We start from the raw sequence: 25,436 nt of genomic DNA, 5'->3' as shown, positions 1-25,436 counted from the left end.
CTATGTAGGCTAAACCCCATCCCTTTGTGAGCCAAGTGGCTTTTGTACTCTTTCCTTTAATTAATGCATGTTTATTTGGTATCAAAAAAAAATAAATAAAAATAAAGATTTCAAGTACTCAAATTGTTTGTCTAATTAATAATTATTTTTAAAAAACTAAAAATTTACAAATCTTTTATGTCATTCATTTTTTCAGATATTTTTCCTCTCCCAAGTCTAATTCAAACTTAAGTAATGCTAATATTACATAAAATAGCACAACTTGTGCCGCAACTTGCCCACGTGACAAGATGTTAGTGTTAGAGGGATGATGGTAAGAACACCCTTCTATCACTTACAACCAAGGATGTCAATACCGTACCGGAGGCCGTACCGGTTTGGCCACCGGTACGATATATTTCGGATATCGATCAATACCGGTGTACCGTTTCGGGTTTACTGCTATTTTTTATATTTATATATATATATATATATATATTATAATAAATATAAAAGTTTACCATAAAACATTTCCTCAATTAAGAACTAATTATTTATGGTTTTAAACTTTAGTATCAATTAAAAGGAAAAAAAAATAAAAAAATAAAATAAAAAGTTTAAAAGTTACCCTTGCATACTAAGAAAACAAATAATACTAATAAGTTAATGCAAATAAGTTACCATTCTTTCCTAACAAAAATTCAAAAAAAAAAAAAAAAAAAACTTTTTTTCTGTATCGACCGGTATTGCCTGAAATTGGCCTGTACGAGGCCGATACGGCCGGTATTTTTTCCGGTACGAAACAGGGGGGTTGAGCGTACCGGATTACTGACCGGTACAGTATATTCCAACCGTACCAGCTGGTACGGTACAGAATTGACAACATTGCTTACAACTCGTCACGTGGATAAATTACAACACAAATTATGCCACTTCGTTTGTCATCATCGTTACTCTTCAAACTTTCTTCCTTTCTATTTTTTATTATCCAAGTCCTATTCAAAGCTCAAACTTTCTTCTTTTCTACTTTTCCTTTGTCCAAGTCCATTTAAAGCTCAAACTTTCTTCTTTTCTACTTTTCCTTGTCCAATATTAACGTAACAGCAGCAAATACCAACAAATTTGTTTCTTTGTTTTGTTTTTGTTTGTTTTGTTTTTTTCTCAATCTACCTATTGCCCATTGATATCTCAATTATGCTGTCTACCGGGAATTTATAATAATAATAATAATAATTTTCTTATGCCAATTTTATAATATGTCAACTTATTTCTTATATATTTTCTCAAAAAAAAAAAAAAAAAAAAAAAAAAAAAAAAAAAAAAAAAAAAAACCTCCTATAAAAAAATTAATATTATGTAACATGGACATAAAAGTAAATTTATACAAATCACACTTTTTATCCTCTCATTTTTCTTCTTAACCAAACAAAAATATTTTCCATTCCACACTTTTCCACCCCTAACCAAACACAAATGATAAAAACTAAAATCTCTTTTATGTTCCCACTTTTTCTATCATCTCACTTTTCCATTTTTTCTCCATCCTCCAACCAAATGAGGTCTAAATACAAAGGCCCTTATGCAGTCAAAATATTTAAATCCCACACACATAAGCAGGCAAATATCATAAACTAATTTAGAGAGGCAGTGAAGAGGTAACCATTATCATAATCAAATTTAAGAGGCAGTGAAGAGACAACCAAGGTTCGCCTCAGAAAGTATTATTATCCCTAACCGTCAAAAGCCATTAAGGCACCAAGCAGACTACCAAAAATAGAATAGAATTAGAACAAGGAAAAAAAAAAAAAAAAAACCATGGAATCTTTCAAGAAATTAAATTAAGCATGATAATTGGGATTGAACAGGTAATCCAATTCGGGCCAAAGAGAGAGAACAGGTTACCAAGAAATATATGGGAGAAAACTTTCCCAACTTGTTAACAAGGGCAACTGTTGATGTCTCTCTTTCTCCCCTCCCCCCTCCCCCCCCCCCCCTCCCCTCTCTCCTCTCCCGTCTCCCCCCAATGCACCACTTTTCCTCTCAAAAATTAAATTAAATCCTATGTGCGACCTTTGCTGCTATCTCAAAATATGTATAAGAAAAAAATAATCAGGGCCAAAAAAAAAAGGCACCTATCTAACTTAGGCTGTACACAGAATGCCTCATGACTGCCAGAACACTTCAGGGTCACCGCTATACAATGAGAAGTCTTGAATTTCCTGGTTAGCTACATGGCAATCAATGAGTCTTGCTTGGATAATTTTACACAGCACTAAACCACAAGGAAGCATCCACCATTCACTTTCATCCCTGCATTTCCCATCAAACCACAAACAGATGAAAAACATTCCAGATTATGATTATTTGAGTCGTTGCTGCATTCACTATAACTAGTAAGAGTCAAATTCAATTAGTGTCATGTCAGCTAGTACAAGCTACTTACACGCTAAAATTCCAGGACTGAAAGTTGAGATGCTTTTTACTTGAATGGGTAGTATAATGAAGTAATCCACACATGAAGGCAACTACCTGTTACAGGAGAAAGTGTGTTCTGAGACTATTAGAATCAAGCAGGCAACATGTACATGTCTCTTTATGGAAGGATACTAAATAGCCAAAAGCAATCAGAATCATCCTAGGCTGCATTTGGTATTTATAGAAACCGAGACATAAGCAGTTCAGTTGTTTACAACACTGGTGAATGCAAAGTCATTAGTTAGTTATCCAATTTCTTTTTGGAAATTTGTACCTTAGTGAAATGTGGGTGAGTTATAAGCAGCCCCAATGTCATACATAAAAAAACAAATAATATTAAAAAAAAAAATCATAAAAAATAAAACTTCCACAGCAGTCAAAACACAAGTTTGACCAATACAAGTAATCTCATACGATTTTACAGACCATCTTTCCTAAATTAACGCTAGTTTGAAACAATTTCTTTTAATGATCATGTCACAAGCATGGTGAGCAATTAAGAATTGGAAAAAATATATATATTTCTGGAACTTTAAATAAATTTTTTTAATTGACTGGCACATTTCTGGAACAACCTTCCCATCATTGTGTTTACTTTCAAGCATTCATTCTCAACAAAATTAGAAGTATTTTTTTCTCGAATATTGAAGACATAGGGGGTGAGACTACTCACAACATTGATCAAGGATGTGATATTCCACAGAGCATATACACGGGCAAGACCTGCTGACCGCCTAGGTCCATGACTAAACAAAGCACTGATTCCAGCTGGGAACGGAAATAAAACACCAAGAGGAAGGACAAACAGAACTAAAAGGAAGTCCAACAGAGAAATAGAATACATTTGTAGCAAAGTAAGCAGGACTAAGCTAAAATCTCCTAACAGTAGTATGGAGATGACCAAACCAACAAGATCCTGCAAAAATGGGTGATAAAGAGTTAGAACAGAAACCAAATGATACAACCAGATTTTATAATAAGGATGTCTTTTGTAGATTCAATGACACTAGACTACAAGCAATTTAACCACCTGATGACCAACAGGCTTTGTATTATGAACTATGAAAAAGAAAGGATAACATATAGCCTTCCTCTCTTTAAGCATCCATAAGCTCTTGGCATGTAAAATCCCTCCAAAAGTCCTCTTGCATGTCATTGAATGCTCACTGACTCTGGAATGGTCTAGTCGCTCCACCCTATCACTTCTGTGCAAACTGCAAATTATAAAGGAAAGAAAATTGAGCATGACTTTATATGACCAGCAACAAAGAGAATCACAAGAAAATTGTTACCATGACTGTTGCTCAGGTGGCAATGATGTTTCTTGACTTTCAATTGATGGCTGGGCACTTTCATTTTCAATAGCACATACTAGTAGTCCGAAGTGGCAATATCCAGAAGCTGTAGGCTGAAACCAAGCTAGATCAACACGTACACCATATGTACTTAAAGTAGGGTTTGCATGGGTTTCAAGCCAGCTTATAACATGACCTAAAGATAGTTTTAGGTGTCCACGGCGAACTAAGCGTAGTTGAGCATTTAGACCCGCCACAAGTCGATACCATATGGTAGGTGGAATAGACTGAAAGGGGGGTTAAAATTGAAAATCAGCAGATTCATTCCATTAGGTATACTAATACATGATACATGCGGTGCAAGAACACACATAAAGGAGAAGCTTAAAACGTTATACATTTATAGATACCAAACCTGACTCATGAGGCTAGTAAGAATATTATCACTGTGTAGAGAAAAAGGAGCCATGTAACTTCCCTCTCCTCCAAAAACTAGAGACATTGGAAATCTCTGATGAAGACGAGGAGGAAGATCAGCTCTCTTTTCATCCCCTCCAAGGAAAAAGTCCACATAAGCAAGCATCAGATCAGAAGTTGCAGACACCTGAAACATAAGAGGATAACCATTAACATGGCAATTGTTGAATCCATTATAATCCAATAAAATGCTTGTGCAAACAGATGATGTGAGCAAAAGCACATCAGAACAATAAGGATTTACATTGTAGTCAATTAGAGATATAACACATCTATAAGTTGTTGAGCTTGTTAGAATTCATCATGTATTATAAAGACAGGCTATTCCTTTCACACCGCTGGCAAATTCAACCATTTCCCCAGCTTGAATCTCGTTCAATCCATAAACACATGCAATCTGCCATGGGCCATGGCAGAAATCTTTGTTCTACCTCATGAAACAGGAAGAGTTCTAAACTGCTGCCTCATGCACTACCAGATGAAGGTTTGGGTGATAGATAATTATGTTCGACAATGTAAATCCTATTGATAGTTTCTGAAAGAAGTCATTGATCTACCAATAAAGAAGGAAGATGGAATTTAAAGAAGATCCATAAGCCTTATATTGACTTTTGAAAGTTTAAAATGCCAACAAAATGATGTCATAATTATAAGGTATGTTTTGTGTATAAGCTACTGGCAAAACAGTAATATCATTGTACTCCTTTATACATAAATAATATTTTTTGTGTTAGGGTTTAGTTAACAAACCCAACACACATTTTCCCCACAACATGATATCAGAGCAAGCCCCTATCTGTCATTAGCCACACAGAACCACAACCCACCACCTTTCTGCAGCCGACAACCACAAACCATCCACTTTCCACTGCCAACAACCACAATCCAACCTCTTCCCACTGACGAACCCAAATACAATGGTTGGAGGCATCGACTAGCTCCATCCACTACTTTGTGGTTCACGCAACACTGTTCTGCCATCTGACCGTCATGCCATCCTGGTTCTTGTTGCCTTCCTCTAGCAACCCACCTGCACACTTTTTCGCCACCAGCCATAGATCCGATCTTAGTGCTGCCACCAGATCTCCAGCATTGGGTATCAATCTTGTTTTCTATGGTTCAGCTTATTGTTGTTTTTCAGTCAGCTATGTTTTGATTTTCTGTTCGGGTGACCTTTACTGTTTCTTCTTTTTGTGGTTTGGTCATTGGACATATTACCTGGTGCTGGTGGTTTGATGTTATTTGTGTTGCTGGTTTGATGTTGTTTGTGTTGCTGAGGAGATATTTATTGGTCCTGTTGGAGTGGCTGTAGTGAATGGCCTTTGGACTTGCTGATTATTGGACTTTGTGGTGTTGAATTTGTCTAGTTGTAGTTAGTTGGTTTCGGATCCACTGGTTTATTTATTGTGGGTGTGTTGATCAGATGGCGGCTATGGAGACCAAAGTTAGTATTCAACCCAATAATTATTTATTGCCTCCAAACATGTTATCTATTACTTTCATTTGTCTTAATGGAAGTAATTAGCTCAGTGGACCCAGACAGTTGAAGTGTTTCTTCTTGGAAGAAAGAAGTTTGATTACATGATTAGTGGACCCCCCACATCTACGAACTCTAAATATGCTGATTGGAGAGCCGAAGATGCAAAGATTAGGAGTTGCTTGTGGAATAACATGGGAGTTTAAGATCAGTTGAAGTTTTGTTTTCTTACCAACTGCTAAACTTCTTTGAGAGCAGGCCAAGGAACTATACTCTGGTGTTAACAGTTTGAAGCGAATTTATGATCTTCATCAAGCTTATCTCTCCATGACTCTTAGTGATTCGTCTTTGGAAGACTATTATAACAAGTTTAAGGGTATATGTCAAGAACTTAATATTTATCAACCCATCTCCTCTAATGTTAAAACTATGAAAAAACAACGAGATTATATGCATGTTGCTCACTTCCTCTCTGGCTTACCTAAAATTTTGGATCTGGTGAAATCAAAAATTTTGGCTAGTAAGGACCTCCCTTCCTTGACCTTGAGTGAAGTTTTTGGTAGACTTAGACAGACCACATTATCTTACTCTAGTACTGCTACATTCCCTTTCTCTAGTACTGATACATTACCTTCTAGTGATATATCTGCTTTTGCCACTTCTATGGGAATTAATAGAGGTGGTCATGGTGATCGAGGCCATGGAGGTCGTGAACAAGGGGGTCATGGAAGAAGACGTGACCTTCGTAAGGGCACTTATTGTCATGGTGAGAATCATATGGTAGACTTATGTTGAGAGTTGTATAGTAAACCCTCAGCTCACCAAGCTAGTTTTCAGGCTGAAGAACTAACTTCACAATCACTTCCACCGACATCTATCCTAGAGGAAGAGTACAATTGCCTCCTGTCTATGCATTCTAATTCTATTTGGCCAGGCTCTACAACTACTTTGGCTCAACAAGGTACTTCCATTGCTTATCTTGACACTCAAGACCCTTGGGTCATTGACTCAGGTGCTACTAATCATATGACAGGTACCTCAAGTTTACTCTCTAACCTTGAGCACTCTAGCAATTTTTCCAATGTTACTTTGTCAGATAGCTTAACCACTATAGTTTTAGGCTTGGGCACTGCCAATCTCAGTCCTAATCTTTGTCTCTCTTCTGTTATATATTCTTGATTTTCCTTTTAATATTATGTCGATTAGTAAGCTTACTAAACTTTTGAATTTCCTTGGCATTTTTTTATCCACTCATTGTATCTTTCAGGATCTCAAGGCGAGGAAGATACTTGGTGGAGGGCATGAAGCTGGTGGACTCTATTACCTAAATCAGCGTGGTTCTTCCAATTAAGTAGCTTCTCACTTGTCTATCTCACCTTTTCAGCATCATTGTCACCTTGGTCATCCATCTCTCTAGAATTTGAAGTTGTTAGTCCCATCGTGTCATCAAATTGAGTCCTTACAATGTGAAGCATGTCTATTGGGTAGACACCTAGGGTGCCTTTTGTCTCTAGGCATGAGAGTTGTGTCAATAGTACTTTTCATTTAGTTCATTTTGATATTTGGGGTCCTTTAAACACTCCTTCATTATTGGGATTTAGATATTTTGTCATTTTAGTTGATGATTATTCTAGGGTCACCTATCTTTATCTTATGAAAGAAAGGTTTGTCTGAATTGTGCTCAATTTTTCAAAAACTTTATTTATGGAAATAAAGACTCAATTTAATGCTTCACTTTGTATTTTTCGATCCGTGAACATTTTCATACATCTTTGTCTCAATTTTTTGATGATCATGACATAATTCACCAATCTTCATGCCCCCATACTCCACAAAAAAATGGCGTTGCTAAACGCAAAATGCATCATTTGTTAGAGGTTAGAGGTCACCCGTGTCCTATTGTTTCATAGGTGTGTTCTCAAATTTTTTATTTTTTATTTTTATTTTTTATTGGTAAGAAAGTACTATTATTAATAGAAAAGAATAAAAGATACACAAAGTTCACGGTAGTGAACGAAGAACAACATAGCAACAAAAAGAAATAAAGGAATCAAAATCCTATTCTAAGAGACAAAAGAAAATCAATAATAGTAGAACAATCTGAAAGACTCCAACACCGAGACCAATAGAAGAGAATCCGCTAGCACAAATCTAACAACTAGGCCATTGATTAACTGCCTGTCACCTGATTTATCGGATGCCATCTACTATTTGGTGGTCAGATCCCTTATATTGTACTCTCCCCTAATGCACCTTTATTTCATCTACCTCCTAAGATCTTTGGCTGTGTGCTATGTTCATATCTTAGGTCAGGGAGTGACAAACATGATCCTCGTTCAATTAAATGTGTTTTTCTTGGGGTACTCTCATGCTTAGAAGGGATGCCAATATTACTCATCAACTCTTCGTCATCATTTCATTAGTGTTGAAGTCACCTTTAATGAGTCTCAATCCTATTTCTCTCATTCGGTTGGTAGTGAAAGTTCTCTTACTTGTCTTCCTCGCTTACCACCTGTGTCTCCTACCAAATCTTTTCCTCATAAATCACTCTAGGTGTACCATCGTCGGCAAAAACCTCCAACTGAGACTTCTTCCCTACTTAGTGATCCGCCTCCTAACCCTAACTCTCTTCCAATTGCTCTACGCATAGGTAAACGTACTTGTACCTCGCATCCTATCTTTCAGTTTGTCTCTTAGGCCAATTGTCTTCATCTCTCCCTGCTTTTACCACGTCCTTGAATTCTATTGTTGTTCCTAAGTTGTCCGTGAGGTTATGTCCATCCCTTGTTGGAAGTCTGCAATGGAAGCAAAAATGTCTGCCTTGTCTCAAAATGTTTCTTGGGATTTAGTTACTAGTCCTCTATGAAAAACTTAAAAACTATTGTTAGTTGTCGTTGGGTGTATATTGTAAAATACTTGCTTGATGGTTCTATTGAGTGTTTGAAGACTCGCTTGGATGCCAAAGGGTATAACCAAACATACAAAGTCAACTATTCAAAGACATTCTCTACTGTTACTAAAATTTCTTCTGCTAGGATTTTGATCTCCTTAGTTGCTAATTTGGGCTGGCCACTACTTCAATTAGACGTTAAAAATGCCTTCTTGAATGGAGATTTGAAGGAAGAGGTGTATATGGAGCAACCACTTGAGTTTGTTGCTTAGGGGGAGTCTAGAAAAGTGTGTAAGTTGCATAAGGCCATCTTTGGTCTTAAACAATCTCCTAGAGCTGGTAAATTCAATGAAGTAGTGTTAAAGTTTGGATTGTGACATTGCCAATTTGATCACTCTGTGTTTTCTCATACCTCTGTAAGAGGAAAGATTTTGTTGATAGTATAGGTTGATATTATAATCACTAGTGATGACAAGGGTATTGATGATTTGAAGAGATACCTTCAAAATTCCTTTCGAACTAAGGATCTAGAAAAATTCATTATTTCTTGGGTATTGACATAGCACGATCTAAAGAAGGCATCAGTTTATCACAAAGAAAGTATGTGTTGGATATTTTGGAAGAAGCTGGCTTGTTAGGATTTAATCTGATGGAGACTCATGTGGATCCTAATGTCAAATAGTATGAACATCAGAGGGAGCTGTTATCTAATCCTAATGGATATCATCGTCTGGTTGATAAACTAAATTATCTAACAATTACTCGCCTAGATATATCATTTGCAGTTAGTAAAGATCCTCGCCTTCCACATTGGGAGGCAGTTATTCGAATTCTAAGGTATCTTAAAGCACATCTAGGTGGTGATCTTTTGAATAAAGCTAATGGTCACCTACGGCTAGAATCCTTTACTGACGCTGATTGAGCAGGATCACTCAGATAGAAAATCCACTACTGGGTATTGCACTTTTATGGGAGGAAGCTTGATTACCTAGAAAAGTAATAAACAAATTGTTGCAGCCAAATCTAGCATAGAGATTGAGTATATAGCCATGACACACACATCATGTGAGCTTATGTGAATTAAGCATTTACTTGAGGAATTAAAATCTGTTGTGAAGGCCTATGACTATGCATTGTGATAATCAAGCAGCAATTCACATTGCCTCCAATCATGTGTTCCATGAGTGAACCAAACATATAGAAGTAGATTGTCATATTACCCGACAAAAAGTAGAAAGTAGAAGATGGTGTAATTGTTACTCCATATGTTTCTACAAGAGTCCAAATTGCCGATATGTTTATCAAAGCTTTATGTAAGGCTCATTTGAGTTTATTATGTAACAAGATAGGATTGTATGATATATACTCTCCAACTTGAGGGGGAGTATTATGGGTATAAGCTAGGGGAAAACAGTAATATCACTGTAATCCTTTATATATAAATAATATTTTATGTGTTAGGGTTTAGTAAACAAACCCAACACATGTTTTCCCCACAAGGTTTTAAAAACCTGAAGACTGGGAATAATGTTGCACGTTACAAGACAATAGATTGCATAAGTTATAGAGCCTCTAGATCTATGTTATTAACATCCTCAAACCCACTAACTCCAAAGAAACCCATAATTTTAAAGATAGGGAAGAAAATTTGGGAATATATTTTGTAAAGATATTAACCTTAAGCCCTTCATAGAGAGCACGTGAACGGCAAGATCGTAGGCAGGCATGATCATATTCTGATCGAACAAATTCACGCAGACGCTGTAATTTCTTCTTTCGACACTGCTGTAGCCATGACCATGCAAGTGGATATGCAAGAAGAGAGAGAATGCTGTAAACTGATCCTTCCCACCACTGATAAGCAGCTAAGCCATTGATCTCATCCACAAATCTATTGAACGCATCCTCATAACTGCCGTGACAATGAAATAAATAGCTTTATTATTATAACAAAATATTAGACAACATTATTAGTGCAGCAGACATCTAACCATCAATTCATACACCAGATAGAGATAAAGAACTTACACAATCTCTTTTACTTGTTCAGGAGGAAAGTGAGGTAGATGCCAAGGTTCCTTGAAAGTATTTGGCCCCATGAAATACATTCTGTGCACATGACCTTGTGATTCCTCTGTTCTATTTGTTTCCAAAACCTGAAATCCAAATGATCAACTTCAGAACAATAAGTAGCAAACCAAAGCAGGCCTTTTAAGTTGGTGCATTACTATCAATATGTCAGATGAGAAAGTATGAATAGCAAAAGGAAGAAATTGGAGATGGACCTCATTTAATGACTCTAGGAAAGGGAAGGAATTGTCAATTCGAGAGCCAGGTCGAGCAGGAACAAGGGCTGGTAATTCATCCCCACCAACAAATTTCATCCGAGCAACACTAAGCACTAGAGCTAACAGGATGAGGATACCCAAGAGAATAAGGCCGAATAACCATGGACCACCAAAAGTGTACACCAACTCTTCAAGTGCTGTATAACAATGCGGCATGTGATATCTGTCAGAGATGCACTTGTATGGACAAGGAGTCTTAGTAACACCACCTGTTAAAGGGATTGGAATGAGATTTAAGAACTAAGTAACCCAGAGAGAGGAGAGGTCTTTATGGTTTATTATTGTCTGACAAGACTTTGACCATCCATGGTAGAATTTAAATTAAATATATAAATAAAGGAGAAGAAGAAAGGAAAACCCACTTTTATCACCACTCAATGAGTCTCCAAATCTCGGAAAAGAAATATTTGGAAAAAGAAAAAGTTCAAAATAAAGCTTGCAGCAATGTAATGTCCTGTTGCCCAGAAGTGAGTAGCAGTTAATTATTAGAGGTACCTCGAACAGTAATATATATGCCACGATGTGGAAGCTCATGTGATGGGCAATCATGACAAAAGGCTCTATCAGACCCGCTGACATTCTTAAACGTGCCAACAGGGCATTCCTGAAGCACAATTATTCATACAGTAAACACAAGCACATATAAATAAATAAAAAATAAGCAACTTCATAAAATTATCATGAAGGTGAACTGGTGAAGTGAACTATCTCACCAACAAACTGATACTTAAGGATCTAGCTACAATTTGAAAAGTATATGCAGTAAATAATTCAAACCAACTAAACTAGGAAGTCAACTACAGTTTTGAAGCTATGCCAACTACACTAAACATCAATTATAAACGCATTTTAACTCCATGTTAAACATTATACATTGCTAATACCACATAGACCTTAAAGAAGTCCAGAAATCAAATGATATGTTGATGAAAAATCTACCTCACAAAAGGTACCATAAAGCCCTTTTGGGCAGGTCTTCCCAGTGACTGTACCGTTTTCCCCAGCACGGCCCTGACCTCTACCAACTCCTCCCCTGCAATTAGGGAGAAAGGGGAAAAAAAGGGTCTCAAAGCCTGCTTGATTTCACAAAGACCAAAATGGTGGTAATACTGAAGAGAAAACCAGATCATCACAATGTCGACAAAGCATTCAGATTTAGTTATGGGAAACCAAGAAATGATTGGCCTTCTCTTCGATAAGTTGTAACCTAATCACTCAATGTTTTGAACCCCCACCCACCCCCTCTGAACAAAATTTATGTTAAGTACTTTTACGTGGAGAAGCAAATTTTTTTCTGATACATTTTAAGTGGGTGAGGGGGATTCCCTGGTCGGCTCCATTGGAAACATCAGGAAGTAACAGAGCTATCACAGAAGACATTAACACTATGTAAGAGACTAATTTAGACCAAGATGACAATAAATTTGGACAACCTGATCATCATAGGTATATTGTATGGTACTGACAAAGATGTACAAACCCGGTATAAATGCTCCCCTTCACACTTGCTATGGGTAGATATGCATCCCCGACTGGTATATCTGACCAATGGAAGTGAATTCGTCCACCACCGCCACCACCGCCACCACTCTTACTACCATGTCCTCCGCCAGTTGAGATAAAAGAACCACCACCAAGTGCCAATGAACGAACAAACAAAAGAATAGTTCCACCTGATCCACCCCCAGGTCCTATGCTTGACATAGTCCTACCATCTTCTCCAAAGGTTTCTCCATCAGCTCTAAGTGAACCATCGAGAGACAAACTTGACAATGAGTGCTCTATTGAACCCATGACTGTTTACAAGACCAAATTTATAAAATTATGAGTATCCATCAGAGAAAAAAATCATAAAAAACATAATATAACTTGGCCAAGACAATCAAGATCAGGGAAAAATAAAAAATAAAAAATAAAAGATCATTGTTCTTAGTAGGTACTGGAAAATTTGATAACAGGACTGTTTATTTAGTATCAGAATGTGGATAACAGGACTGTTTATTTAGTATCAGAATGTGGACACCAGCTAAAAAAAAAACTCAGAAACATGTATTGTCCATTAGTTCTCCTACTAAAGTATCAACCACATAGAATCCCTCTGCCACTTAAAATACAGAGTGTGCATACGTATATAGTCCTTTTTTCTTTCTTTCAAAAAAAAAAAAAAAAACTCTATACTAACATGAATCACCAAATATGCCAAAAGAAATTTGAGTGGAATATGGTGCCAATCTTCACTTTTGGCAGGATTGGTGGCGTGGTGAACGCTTAAAGAGATATTTCCTGGTTTATATACTCTGCTCAAAGAAGGATGTTGCTGCTCATGGTTCATGTCGAAGCATATTAGGAAGGGATGGGATCAATTTTATGGTTTAATCAAATTTGAGGGGAATATGGTGCCAATGTTTGCTTTTGGCAGGATTGGTGAACACTTAAAGAGGTATTTCCTGGTTTATATACTCTTGCTCTGTTGTGGAATTATTAAGCTGGAGGAAAGGTTGGACGCAATGGGATGTTACTTTTAATAGAGAGCTCTACATGATTGGGAGATGGGCATCCTGGCAGATCTTTTTCTGTCAGATTTATACCACAAAGGTACGAAGGGGTGTTGAGGATACAAATTATTGGGTAACTACTAAGAGTAAGTTTTTTGAAGTAAAGTCTTACCATAGAGTGCCACATGTGGGAATGCGCTTCCTTTTCCCTGGAAGAGTATTTGGAAGGTTAAAGTCCCTGCCAAAGTAGCTTCTTCTTTTTTTAGCTTGGACGGCTGCCTTGGGCAAGATCCTAGTGGATTGGTGCTGTATGTGTAAGCAAGCATCAGTGGATCAAAGGGCTATGCCACAAAGGGTTGTGGAGCTACTGGCTTGTTGGAAGGGTCAATATGCTAGACGCTGTAATGGAGAGATTTGGAATGCTATTCCTTTAGGCCTCATGTGGATTCTTTGGAGAGAATGGAATAGATGGACATTCGAAGGCTTGGAACGATCTATGCTGGAAGTGAAGTTTATTTTACTATGCCTTTCGTATGATTGGATGGCTTCTTTGAGTAGTCACTCCTCCAGTTTGCTAGATTTTCTTTATTACTGTAATCTTTGTTGATTGTATTGCACCTTTGATACATTTCCCATGTGCTGGGTGGTGTCTCTTTTTAAGTCAATAAAATTGTCATTCATCTAAAAAAATAAAGCATTTCCTGCATGCATGTTTTGTAGTCTACTTCACTTCATGAGGTGTTTTGGGTACTAGAAACTTATTTAGTTGAGAGAAACAGCATTCTCCTTTACACTAAGCCCACAAGTGGCAAGTTGATCTTCAACATTTTCACTACAAGTATTGTTCCTGTTCACACTATTCAAGACAAGGAGTGGGAGGCTTTCAATAATTGGTAAGGTAGTGCTTGTAGATCTTTTCCGTTTTGTTGATTTCAACAGGCAGTTAACGTAGAACATGTGAGCCTTCAGCTAGTTTCGGATATAAGGAAAGGTTTGCAACATGAAAACTATGCCTCATGAATGAGGCTTAAACGAGTGATCACGTTGGGATTCAAGCTCCTCAGGCAGCCTTATGTGTGAGTAAAGAATGAATAAGACATATTACTCTTTCCCTTCATATTTATATTTATGGGTTTGAAATGGCATGACTACTATTTTTTTTTTGAGAAGTAAAAACATAGTGCTCTTTCTAAAAGTGCCATTTATTTTATATTAGTTATAACATGATTTTTAAAAAATTTTGTTTTCTTTAAAAAAAAAAGTAAGGAAAATACAGGAAATTGAAGAAATTATATATGTGGATTTTGAAATGTCTCAAAAGAGAGAAACCGAGACATTAAAATTGGGATGGAGGGAATAATATGCTTAATGTCTCAGCTTCGTACCTTTAATGGCACCTAAGATCGCATTGCTTTAGTCTCATCTAGAGTACACAACATAATTGAGGGAAAAAAAATACTAACTAAACACATTCAAAGACTTACTGATAATACCACCACCAGCAGTTGCACCAGCAAGGCTATCATTTCCACTACCGCTACCAAGCTCACAAGGTAAATCAGCATCTCCATAGGCACTGCCACCGTCAATAAAACTGCCATTATAATACCCATCACCCCCTCTGCCACCATGTCCACCGCCACCACCAAGACCAATTTCAGTCATTCTTCCTTTGCCCACTCCACCAATGCAGCCTGCATAGAACCAATAAAGCAAAAAGAATCCATACAACAGGATGCAACTTAGAGATGTGTGGTTCAGTTAACTATGAAACATGAATTTAACAATGTAATAAATGGCAGAATGAAAAATATGTTTCCAAAGAAAGATATTCTGTTTATGAATTGAAAACTCCATAAATTGGTTGGTTATTATTGTGTGAATTTTTAACAAAAGAGGCAAAGGTCATACCCAGCCCAGATGCAATAATTGCTCCAGAAGAGTGGACAACCACAGTTCTAACCCAGTGGAAATGAACAACAGATCCTGTTACAATGCCTTCAACAATGATATCTTCGACCCTACAAATCTGCAGCAGAAAGCCAATCCAATCAATTTTGAGATATACAAAGGCCATTCTCCAATTAATAGCTTGAGCCATTCACTAATATGACCAGACTTAGTGCTCAATCTGGCTAATGGAACACCTGAAGAGTGAAGGGCAACGTAGAGTTCACATTACAGTCCTCTGGAGGATGAAGCAGTTCCATGGGGCAATCTGCAAGTTCACAGTAGAGCTTCGGCGTCCTATCAAATCCAGAAGAATGATTTTTAAATCAAAATGGTAAATCCAAAAGAACGAATATTAAACTGAATAAGTAATGGAAGCATTATGGAATATATAATTATCACTTACGAATCATTAATACTTCCATTCTCCAGGGGACCTCGCAAAACAGATCCAGGTCCAACCTTCATGTTATAAAGATAGGATCACCACATGAGCAAATGGTAAAGCTACGCAGTAGATTTAATTGCCATGCAAATATAGTAGCAAAATACTAAAAATTCAGAATTCACAACAAGAAACACCATAAGAGCATATTGGAGAAAGAATCAAATAGAAAAAATAAATATAACAATAAAAAAAAAAGCCTTAGAGCATTCACATCAGTTTGTGTATGATAGAAAAAAGGTGTAGAATTTACACAATTTTGACTAAAAACAACCTACATCAGTCCGTATATAATTGTGTAAATTTACAAGTTTGCTACAATAACCATGTAAATTTACACCGACACTATTCATTTTACATTTAGTTGTTCATTCTTTCTTTACATATCTTGAGGATGACGGAATAGAGTGGATGGTGGTGGTTGTCTGAAGAAAGAGATCCAATTTAAAAATCAAGAAAATTTGATATTTTAACAAAATATAGTGTAAAATAGATAATCTGATGTGAGCTGATTTGAAAAGTATGTAAAATAGAAAAAGTAGGTTCTTGTGCTAAAATTGACAGAAATTTTTGCACGAGTGAATATTCTTAGTTCCAAAATTTGGGTCCGCTATGGATTCTTGACAAATTAGTTAGGGTTGGCCATATGTATTCTTTTCCTTCATTCTACTCTATCTAAAGTCATACTCTTTGTTACTCCTGTAATTGACATATACTTTTTTATTACTTCTACTAATGTGATTTTTGGTCTTCCTCTACCTTTTTTCATTCCCTCAACTTGGAGATGTGAATATATATATATATATATATATATATATATATACACACTTTTTTTAGGCAATACCATGCGCATGTGGGTTTTGAACCCATGACCTCACCATCCACCTTACTCTTACAAAGGGAGCAGGTGTCATTTCAACTAGAGCTCATTGCCTTTTTATATGTTATTGCAATAATTGTTTCCTAAATTAACCTAACCCATGACTTTTTCTCATAAACCTGTAGTACAGTTCCAAAGAAAGTTGTTAATAAAAAATAGATGAAGGAACTAAACCTTACTTTGACACTATAAAATAATGATAAAATCAGCCGTTGTGCTTGAATCAGATTTCCTGGTCCAGACAAATTCAAAAAACCTTGTCCATGAACTCCCAGATTTGCATTAGAATGTATCACAGAGGATTCCTGACAACGAAATATGGAAACATAATCTCGTACGTGAAAGCAACATGAAGGGTGGTTAGGTAATGGGAAAATATTGAAAATTAAGTACCTTGAGAACTACTAAATTGCTGGCCTCAAGTAATGATGTTGCCACGAGTGAATCGCTACCACCATCTATAAGCATTTTGGAATTCCACATCAAATGCATTTTGACAGACATACGAAGAGCTCCATATATCTAAATATAATTGTATGTAACATGAAGATCAGCATATCTAACCAATAATCCACGATAAACATTTAACAAAAGAAGATGGGTGGATGTGAAAAGATTGAAACTATTCCTTATGGCAATAGAGGCAATGTAATAAAAATGAAGTTCAGATAAATATGCCTTACGAAGGTTATATCATTCAGCAGGCAGATAAAATACACCACCACAGCATGTCAAATAATTATTCTAAAGTGGGCTTTTCCTATTGAAAAAAAAATACAAGGGGGCATCTTATCACTAAAAGGAAATTCTTGAATCTAAAATCAAAATTAAAAAAATAAATAAAAAAAATAAAAGCAAAAAAAACAAAATGCTTCTCACTTGCCTTCACAGTAGAGTCACTCATTAAAAGCTCTTCAGCCATTAACTCAAACTCTGATGTAGCAAAATGTGCAAGCCCAAAGGTCAAAACTGCACCACATGATAAATGAATTTGTCCACGAACCTGTAAAATGCATTATTAATTTTAAATAAAATAAACCCATTGACCATGACTACTTAGTTCAAACAGTGACAAACCAATTAACAAAAAACTATCAACTATGGATGACATAGTTTGCTTAAGATATATATATTTAATAAGGAGTTTTTGGCCTACTGACTTCTACTTCATAGTTTGCATAGAAACTCTTTTAAACTTTTCACAATGTTCCTATGGCATTAATCAAAATTAAATTCTCTCTCTATTCCACACACTGACTCCTAAAAAGAGTTCTCTGAAACTATTTGCTTATTGACATGAGCATCTTTCTTTGAGAAGAAGCAAAAAAATAATGTTACAACCCCAACAACTATACCAGCTATAAGGAAGTCATGTGCAGCAACATACTTTGTTGAGTACTCAAATTCGAGTATAACAAAGTGTTATAATCTGGATATATGGAAGATGCATAAACAAGAAAAATTGTTACTGATACTAGAATATATTTATTATCCAATGATAAGTTTTTGACAACCACCTCAAGCTACCATGCTAAGTTTATCATTCAGTATTCTCAAATTGAGCCATTAATGTAATTTGTGTAATGGGTGATGTTGACATGTAAATGCATAGTTAGGATATTGTCTGGTAAAAGAATCATCTTTGTCTCAGCATAAAACAATCATCACCTATAAAGGAATTAAACACAGAATACATTCAAATAGGGCCACTAGATGTTAGTTCTTCAATGACCTGAACACGGCTCCAGAACAAAGGGACCAAAGCCTTTGCATGATTTTCAATGTAAACATTTGTCCAAAGTGGCTGTTTAGGAAACTCTAACAGAAGTGTGTCAGTTGTTGTGGACCTATTGTAATTGCTGACAACGAGACTCCGAGGAACAGCATCATAATATGTCCCTGCAGCACCTGAATTATCAGGACAGCCTAAACTCCTTCCCCCTGCAAACAAAATGACAAGCATGAGATAACATAATTGTGGTTATTTATGAAGTCATGGAAGATTAATATGCTATTTCTTTGCAAATTTGCCTATTCAAGAATTATTTTATTGGGTCCTCATGTGAAGTCCAATTGAATTGAAAGTCATGTCATTTTAATGGTCTAAGTATGAGTCTTTTAGGGTTAAAACAGATTTTAATTTGGGTTTTTATTTTATTAGTTATGGTCAATTTTATATTCAGGGGCAAAGCTGTAATCTCTGCAATTCCTGCGAATTAAGGGTATTTTTGATAATTTAGTTGAGTCTAGGATCTTCTAGAATATTCTAAGTATTTTAGGTTTATTTTCTTTGGGTCCAAGTTTCATTATTAGGTTTTATTAGCAGTCCTAATACTAGTAGGAATCCTATTACTACTAGTAGGCGTCCTTTATATATATTGTGCTCGATGTATTCAAAAGTGATAGAATGAGTTGATTAATAAAATTGAGTGTTTGAGCAATAGGCACATTGGCATTTGTTGGTTCAATACACGCCGGGATATTTCCTAGTTTGTCCTACATTAGTATCGCAACCTATATGGTGACAAAGCTCCTCCTAAATTATTGGGAAAAAAGGCAGCAAGGTCAATATCTCTAAAACTTGCAGCAAAAAGGCAACTTTTTTTTTTTGATAAATAAAATAGTAAACAAAATTTTCCTCTGCCGGGATATGAACACAAAAAGGCAACTAATTAACTGCAAATATTTTTATCAAACTCAATAATATTTGAGTCAACCCTTTTTCATGGGCAAAAACCATGCAAACTGATAGAAAACAAAGTAATCAGCTCTAATTAAAACAAAAATTAGGAAATAGAGGCACTAGAAAGCTAAGAATTTATAATTCAACCACCAACCAACAGACCAAATACTCCAGGCTTAAACCTATTTGCCACTTAATCTGTCAGATCAAACAGTCAGATTAGTCAATAAATGAACCCCTAATTAGAATTAGGAACCAAAAAAGATCAATTAAACAAAGATGTATACCTTCCATCCACCAAGTAGTATTCTCTTGCACAGGCTTGAAAAAAAACTGCATGTTATCTTTCTTTAAAATTTTAAATTTTGAATTAAAGATTTCTCTTTTAGAATTCTCCTTGAGATGTATACCGACCATCTTTTTTGTTCATATGGCGTACTTGATTCATGCATTCTCTGCCCACTATCAGGATTTATCAAACCACCCTTTTGGATATATAGTTAAAGCTTTCTGCTATGCACTGCAGTCAAAGGCAAGCCGGCCACTCAGGTGAGATGCCACTGAAATGCCTCAGAAGCCCTAAGGCAAGGCACCTTCAGTGAAGAGCTTGCTTAAGGGCCTAGGTGAGTGCCTAAAACAACCTATAAGGTGCTGGAGGTGAGAGCCTCAATAAATTCAGCAAAAAAAAAGAGGGTATTTTCTAATTCAGCAAAAAGAGTAGTTTTAAAATATGATTCAAGTCAGTGGGTCTCTCTCCCCTCAAATTTAGAATTGGATTTTATTTTTAAAATTTCAATCATAATCTTTTAGCTTTGATAGTTGCTGTGTGTTTGAACATTATAACAAGCTTATATATGAAAATACACACACACACACACACGGCAACTATCAAAGCTAAAAGATTAATTAATAAAGCCTCCTACCAGTTTGAAAAATTCCAATCATGTCTAATAGGAAACATGTGATTTAAGTTTGTTATATGTATGATAACTAGATTTAGAATTTGGCGGCTCGCATCACTCAGGTGAGTGTCTTTTCATCACCTCAAGCCTAGGGTGATACCAAGTCTTGGTGCCTTAAGGTTGCCTTTTGCCTTTGACTAACTTGATGGTATAAGTTTATCACGACCTAGAAGTTCATTTAAAGAAGAGAAAATTTTCAGGCATACTCTACCTTTCTTCAACCTCTCCCATAAAAAAAAAGTGGGACAAGTAGGAGCTTTATGCACTAGGTATGACTACCTTTCTAGTTGTAAGCCAACACCCACCCCCCCCCCCCCCAAAAAAAAAACTTCATACCACACCATCTCCTCCTCCTCCTCTCTCCCCCACTAATCTCTTCTTCTTCTTTTTTCTTTTCTTGAATCACTTAACATATTTTTTAAAACGATAATGTGCTGAAACAGTATATCGAAGCACATATACCAGTAATAATATACAAAAATTGGAAAGTTCAAAAGCTTGTTTCAAATATAAGTTCTTCACCAAATGACCCAAAATGAAGTTTTATGAGGCATTTATTTAAAGATAAAAATATATAGTGAAATAATAATCTGAGTCTCACCATAAATAAAGATTTGTGTATCATCATGCCTGCTGAAAACATGGATGGAAACTCTTCCACCTCCACCTCCAGCAAATCCATTACCCCCAGTGGCGCTTATCCTGCCACTTCCAGTCCTGTTCTTCACAGAGGGTTATTATTAGTTGAGGATGTTTCTAAGCCAATTATAAATAACTAGAGGCTAGTTTTTAAAATTTATAAAATAAAATAAAATAAAAAATTGCGTTTCTATATACAAAGTGAACAATTGAAATATACACCAGTTCTAGTATAGAAGAGTGTTTCAAGTTTGAAGGCCTAAAGAGAGTTAGAGGAAAATCTTTTTGGAATTATAAACTTGTATAAAATAAAGACACACATACAAACATACTAGCAAGAAAACATTAAAAAAAGAAGAGTATTAAGAAAATTACCTCTGCTTATGTCTCAGTGAAAAAGAAAGGGAGGGAGAGAGGGCATTTATTTATGTTTTTGTTTTGGCAACTGGCTTGACATTCAGGGGGAAAAAAAAAATATATATATATATATATATATGTGGTAGTACCTAAATTTAAGGATATGAATGAGAGGTTATAGTAGTAGTTTTATATTAGGAGTTTTTTTTTTTTTTTTTTTTTAATTTTCAAAAATAAAGAAGAAGAGGTTTGAAAAAAAAAAAAAGTGCAATTAGAGTTAGGAAACAGTGAAATAAAAGGGACAAAAGAAACAGATAAGTCTTGATAATGGAAAATAAAAAAGAAAATGAGGATTATGTGGGAGAGTTGAGTTTGAAAACCAACAAAAAAGTGATCCTATTTTGTAGGCCATGTTTTATGTGGGAGTTTGAGATGTATTTTTACTGGGTTATCCTCCAATTTTGAATTTGTTTAAATGTTGGGTGCAGGGGTATTTTTGAACCACAAAATGAGGATTCCAAGCAAGGGAAGCCCCTTAAATAGTAGTATAGATAGAATATTCACCCTAAACTCATCTCTATACAGTTGCTATAAGGTCCCCCAAAACATGAGAATGTGGGGATCAACTGGGAATCTATCCAATGGTCCTGACATAAGTTTGACTAATGGGAAAAAATACTGATTAAAACTCTAAAACTAGGCATTGAATGTAATACCCCAGACCCAGATTGTATGGATTTTTGTGTGACTTCAAATTGTGGAGTGTTGTGGCATGTGCTAGGTTGATTTGGGCTATATTAGCAATTACGAGAAGGTACAGTTGTTACCAGGTCATGACATCGTAATTAAAACATTTTCATTTAATCTGGTGAAGAATGTAATATCTGATATCTCAAGCTAAAAACCTTGTTCCTTAAATCATGTAGTATTAGAACTGGCTTTTCTTTGGCTTGAGATGTTAGCATTAAGCAGATTATGACATTATGCACTGTTAGAAGCAATGAACCATACAGAAATCATATGGAAATATAAGGAAACATATGACACATGTTAAGTAATAAAAAGGTGACCAATAAAATTTTTTCACAAAAAAAGAAGAATGACAAAAAGAAATCAGACATGATAAACTGGTAGTTTAACGATTCATTATCAATTAGATATAACAATTTGCATAAGCATAAAGCATTATTTGATGATTATTTCTATTTCGAATTAAATTGCAATAGGGAAAGATAATTACATTCTTTGAGCTTTAACAAAAATGCTACCACCAGACCCTCCTCCACCCTTGACACCGCCATCGCCTCCATTCGCGAAAAGATCCCCACTAGCCTCCATCGTAGTATTCACCTCAATCCAAATCTTCCCACCACCTTCACCGCCATAATTTTCTTCTTTAACAGTCGTCCCGCCCTTACTCCCATAACTCGAGGGGGCATCCAAAGATGACCATGAATAGGCATCACCACCCCACACATCATCCGGGAGCTTTGTGTTATCCAATACGCAACTAGCACCCCTCCCACCATGCCCTCCACCAGCACCCTGCACCCCTGATGGCGTGCCACTAGTCTGTGCTGGGGGAATACCCGCCATTGCACTCACATTTATCATTGACCCCTTAAACAAACTCGCATTCCACGAGTACACCCTCACCGACCCGGCGATTATAACCGAATTACTACCTAAACTAAAACCCCCACTCATATTAACCGTAATTGAGCAACCAAACACAGCACAACTCAAATTCAGACCAGAACCTATATGTAAGCTTCCATTTCCTTCTATATAGACATCATCAATGAAAATTAAGCTAGAGTTGAGGACACAGGAGGTGTTAAGGGACCCAATACCGTGAAGATCGTCCTCGCAAATGAGCGAGGGAGGGTGAGGCGGCGGAGGAGGTGGAGGCGGTGACGGTGGAGTGTAATCCCCGTGAAAGGCATCGAGGAGATGGTCATCGAACCCTAGAATCGAGAATTCATCGTTGGTGAAGCAGAGGGTAGGGTTTATGGTGAGGAGGAAGCTAATAAGGAAGAATTTGAAGGTGTATGAGGAAGAGAAAGTGTGGGCCATTGCAGGAGGTGAAAGTCATTACAGAAACGAATAAAACCCTAACCCTAACTCTGAGAGAGAAAGGGTTTTTGGGAAATTTTGAATGTTAAGGAGGAGAAAGAGATTGAATTATTGAAATTGAAACTGAATTGAAGTGTAGGGGTTTGTTTGGATGAAAAGTTTAGGTGGAATTTGAATTTGTATATACGTGAAAGTTGAGGAAATGTATAGTGAGGCTAACAGAAATGGTGAGAGTGAGAGAGAGAGAGAGAGAGAGAGAGAGACAGCAATGGTGAGAACTGAGAAAAGAGAGTAACAGCTAGACAGACAGGGAAGGCCTAGACGAGAACAGACAAAGGGGTTGTTTTTTTCTTTTCAAAATAACACCATTTTGCAAATAATTTCCTTAGTTAACCCAGTTTTCAAACTATTTAGAAATGTAACGTCTTGAGTACAGAAGAGGAGAACAAACAAAGGGGTTGTTTTTCAAAATAACACAATTTTGCAAACAATTTCGTTAATTAACACACTTTTCAAACTATTTAGTCTAACATCTCGAGTTTGTTAGACTCGATTTCACTAGCAAATCATGTCTTAAAAACTCAATTTCCTTCTTAAAAACTCGATTTTCTAAAGAAATGTAACGTCTTGAGTTTAGAAGAGGAAAACAAACAAAGGGGTTGTTTTTCAAAATAACACAATTTTGCAAACAATTTCGTTAATTAACACACTTTTCAAACTATTTAGTCTAACATCTCGAGTTTGTTAGACTCGATTTCACTAGCAAATCATGTCTTAAAAACTCAATTTCCTTCTTAAAAACTCGATTTCCCTTAGAAAATCGAGTTTGTAAATCTCGAGTTCTTGCTCTGAAAAAACAAAGAACTTCCTTCTTCCTTCTTCTTCTCCAACTCAAAAATCACGATCTTAGCACCGACATCGGAGCGACACTTAGAATTTAAAAAAAAAAATTAAAAAAAAAGAAAAGAAAAGAAGGAGAATTGGAGAAAAAGAGAGAGACAGACCTAATTCGCCACTGAGATGAGAACATGTGGGTATGGGCCCCCTCTTCTTCTCCGTGGGTATGAATAGCATTTATTGGGTTTTGGTTTAAGGTTTCGATTGGGATGAGTTGTGGCGCAATTGTTGGTTTTGGGTTTGTGAGTTCCGATCGATGGTGGTGGCGTGTTTGTTGGGTTTAGGTTTGAGTTTGCAGGGTTTGGGTTTTGATCGGAACAATTGTACCTAGGTTTTGCTATTTGGGTTTGAAGAATTTGCTGGAGATGGGTTCTATGTGAAACTTGAAGAATTTGCTAGAGATGGAATTTGTGTGAAACTTGAGTCTCTTGAGCTCGATTTTTCAACAGGGCCAGATCAAGGAACTTGAGTATGTTATGCTCGAGTTACTATAGCAAAATCGACTCCAACAAGCTCGGGATGTTAGTTTCCTAAATAGTTTAGAAATTGTGTTAACTAACGAAATTGTTTGCAAAATATTGTTATTTTGAAAAAAATCCCCAGTCAAAGGGAAAGGATCTTTACATGTGCGTGGCACGTGTGCTTCTTTTAGGCACCTACACACTTCAGTGTTAGTCAGTCGGTCTATACTCTACAAAGAACAGACTCTACATATATTATTCATGTTTTGGAGTTATTGGGTTTGGGACTTTTCAATTGACCACAAAAACAACCCCAACTTGTAAGCAACACACACACCATTGAGGTATGTGTTTGGTTTGGACTTTGGATTTGTTGAAAGCAAACAAAAATACCTTTACATTCTTACCTAGAAAAAATAAATTTTTTAACTACTTAAGTAAATAAGTTAAAAATCTTCAAAGATACAAGCTAATTCCAAAGTCCAAAAATGGAACAAGGATTATTTAACAAAAAAGAAAGTTCCCAATGTCTTGTTCTTTATGAAAACAAGATTTGTAGAGGTGAGAGAGTCCATAAACACAACAAATTTAACAAAAATATTTCACACTTGTTGATGTGACAAATTGTTAATATTAGTAAAAAAAAAAAG

At 36.2% G+C, this 25,436-nt stretch overlaps 1 protein-coding gene across 1 annotated transcript; it reads right to left on the bottom strand.

Moving 5' to 3' along the window:
* Positions 1–1,985: 1,985 nt before the first annotated feature.
* Positions 1,986–23,751, bottom strand: LOC115975601. The gene is made up of 22 exons (XM_031096453.1): positions 22,593–23,751; positions 20,958–21,073; positions 18,444–18,652; positions 17,595–17,714; positions 17,105–17,233; positions 16,891–17,016; positions 15,793–15,848; positions 15,584–15,683; positions 15,348–15,465; positions 14,921–15,130; positions 12,422–12,737; positions 11,881–11,974; positions 11,437–11,545; positions 10,879–11,150; positions 10,622–10,749; positions 10,271–10,505; positions 4,165–4,353; positions 3,747–4,036; positions 3,485–3,668; positions 3,128–3,370; positions 2,423–2,508; positions 1,986–2,289 (listed from the first exon to the last, which is right to left on the bottom strand). The coding sequence occupies exons 1-22, from the start codon at positions 23,426–23,428 to the stop codon at positions 2,142–2,144; spliced, it is 4,314 nt and encodes a 1,437-aa protein (XP_030952313.1). The 5' UTR covers positions 23,429–23,751; the 3' UTR covers positions 1,986–2,141.
* Positions 23,752–25,436: the final 1,685 nt, after the last annotated feature.

This window comes from Quercus lobata, chromosome 2, assembly GCF_001633185.2.
Source record: "Quercus lobata isolate SW786 chromosome 2, ValleyOak3.0 Primary Assembly, whole genome shotgun sequence".
NCBI classification, from domain to species: Eukaryota; Viridiplantae; Streptophyta; class Magnoliopsida; order Fagales; family Fagaceae; genus Quercus; species Quercus lobata.
Note: the sequence above shows the minus strand (reverse complement) of the source record. Positions and strands in the feature narration are given on the sequence as shown.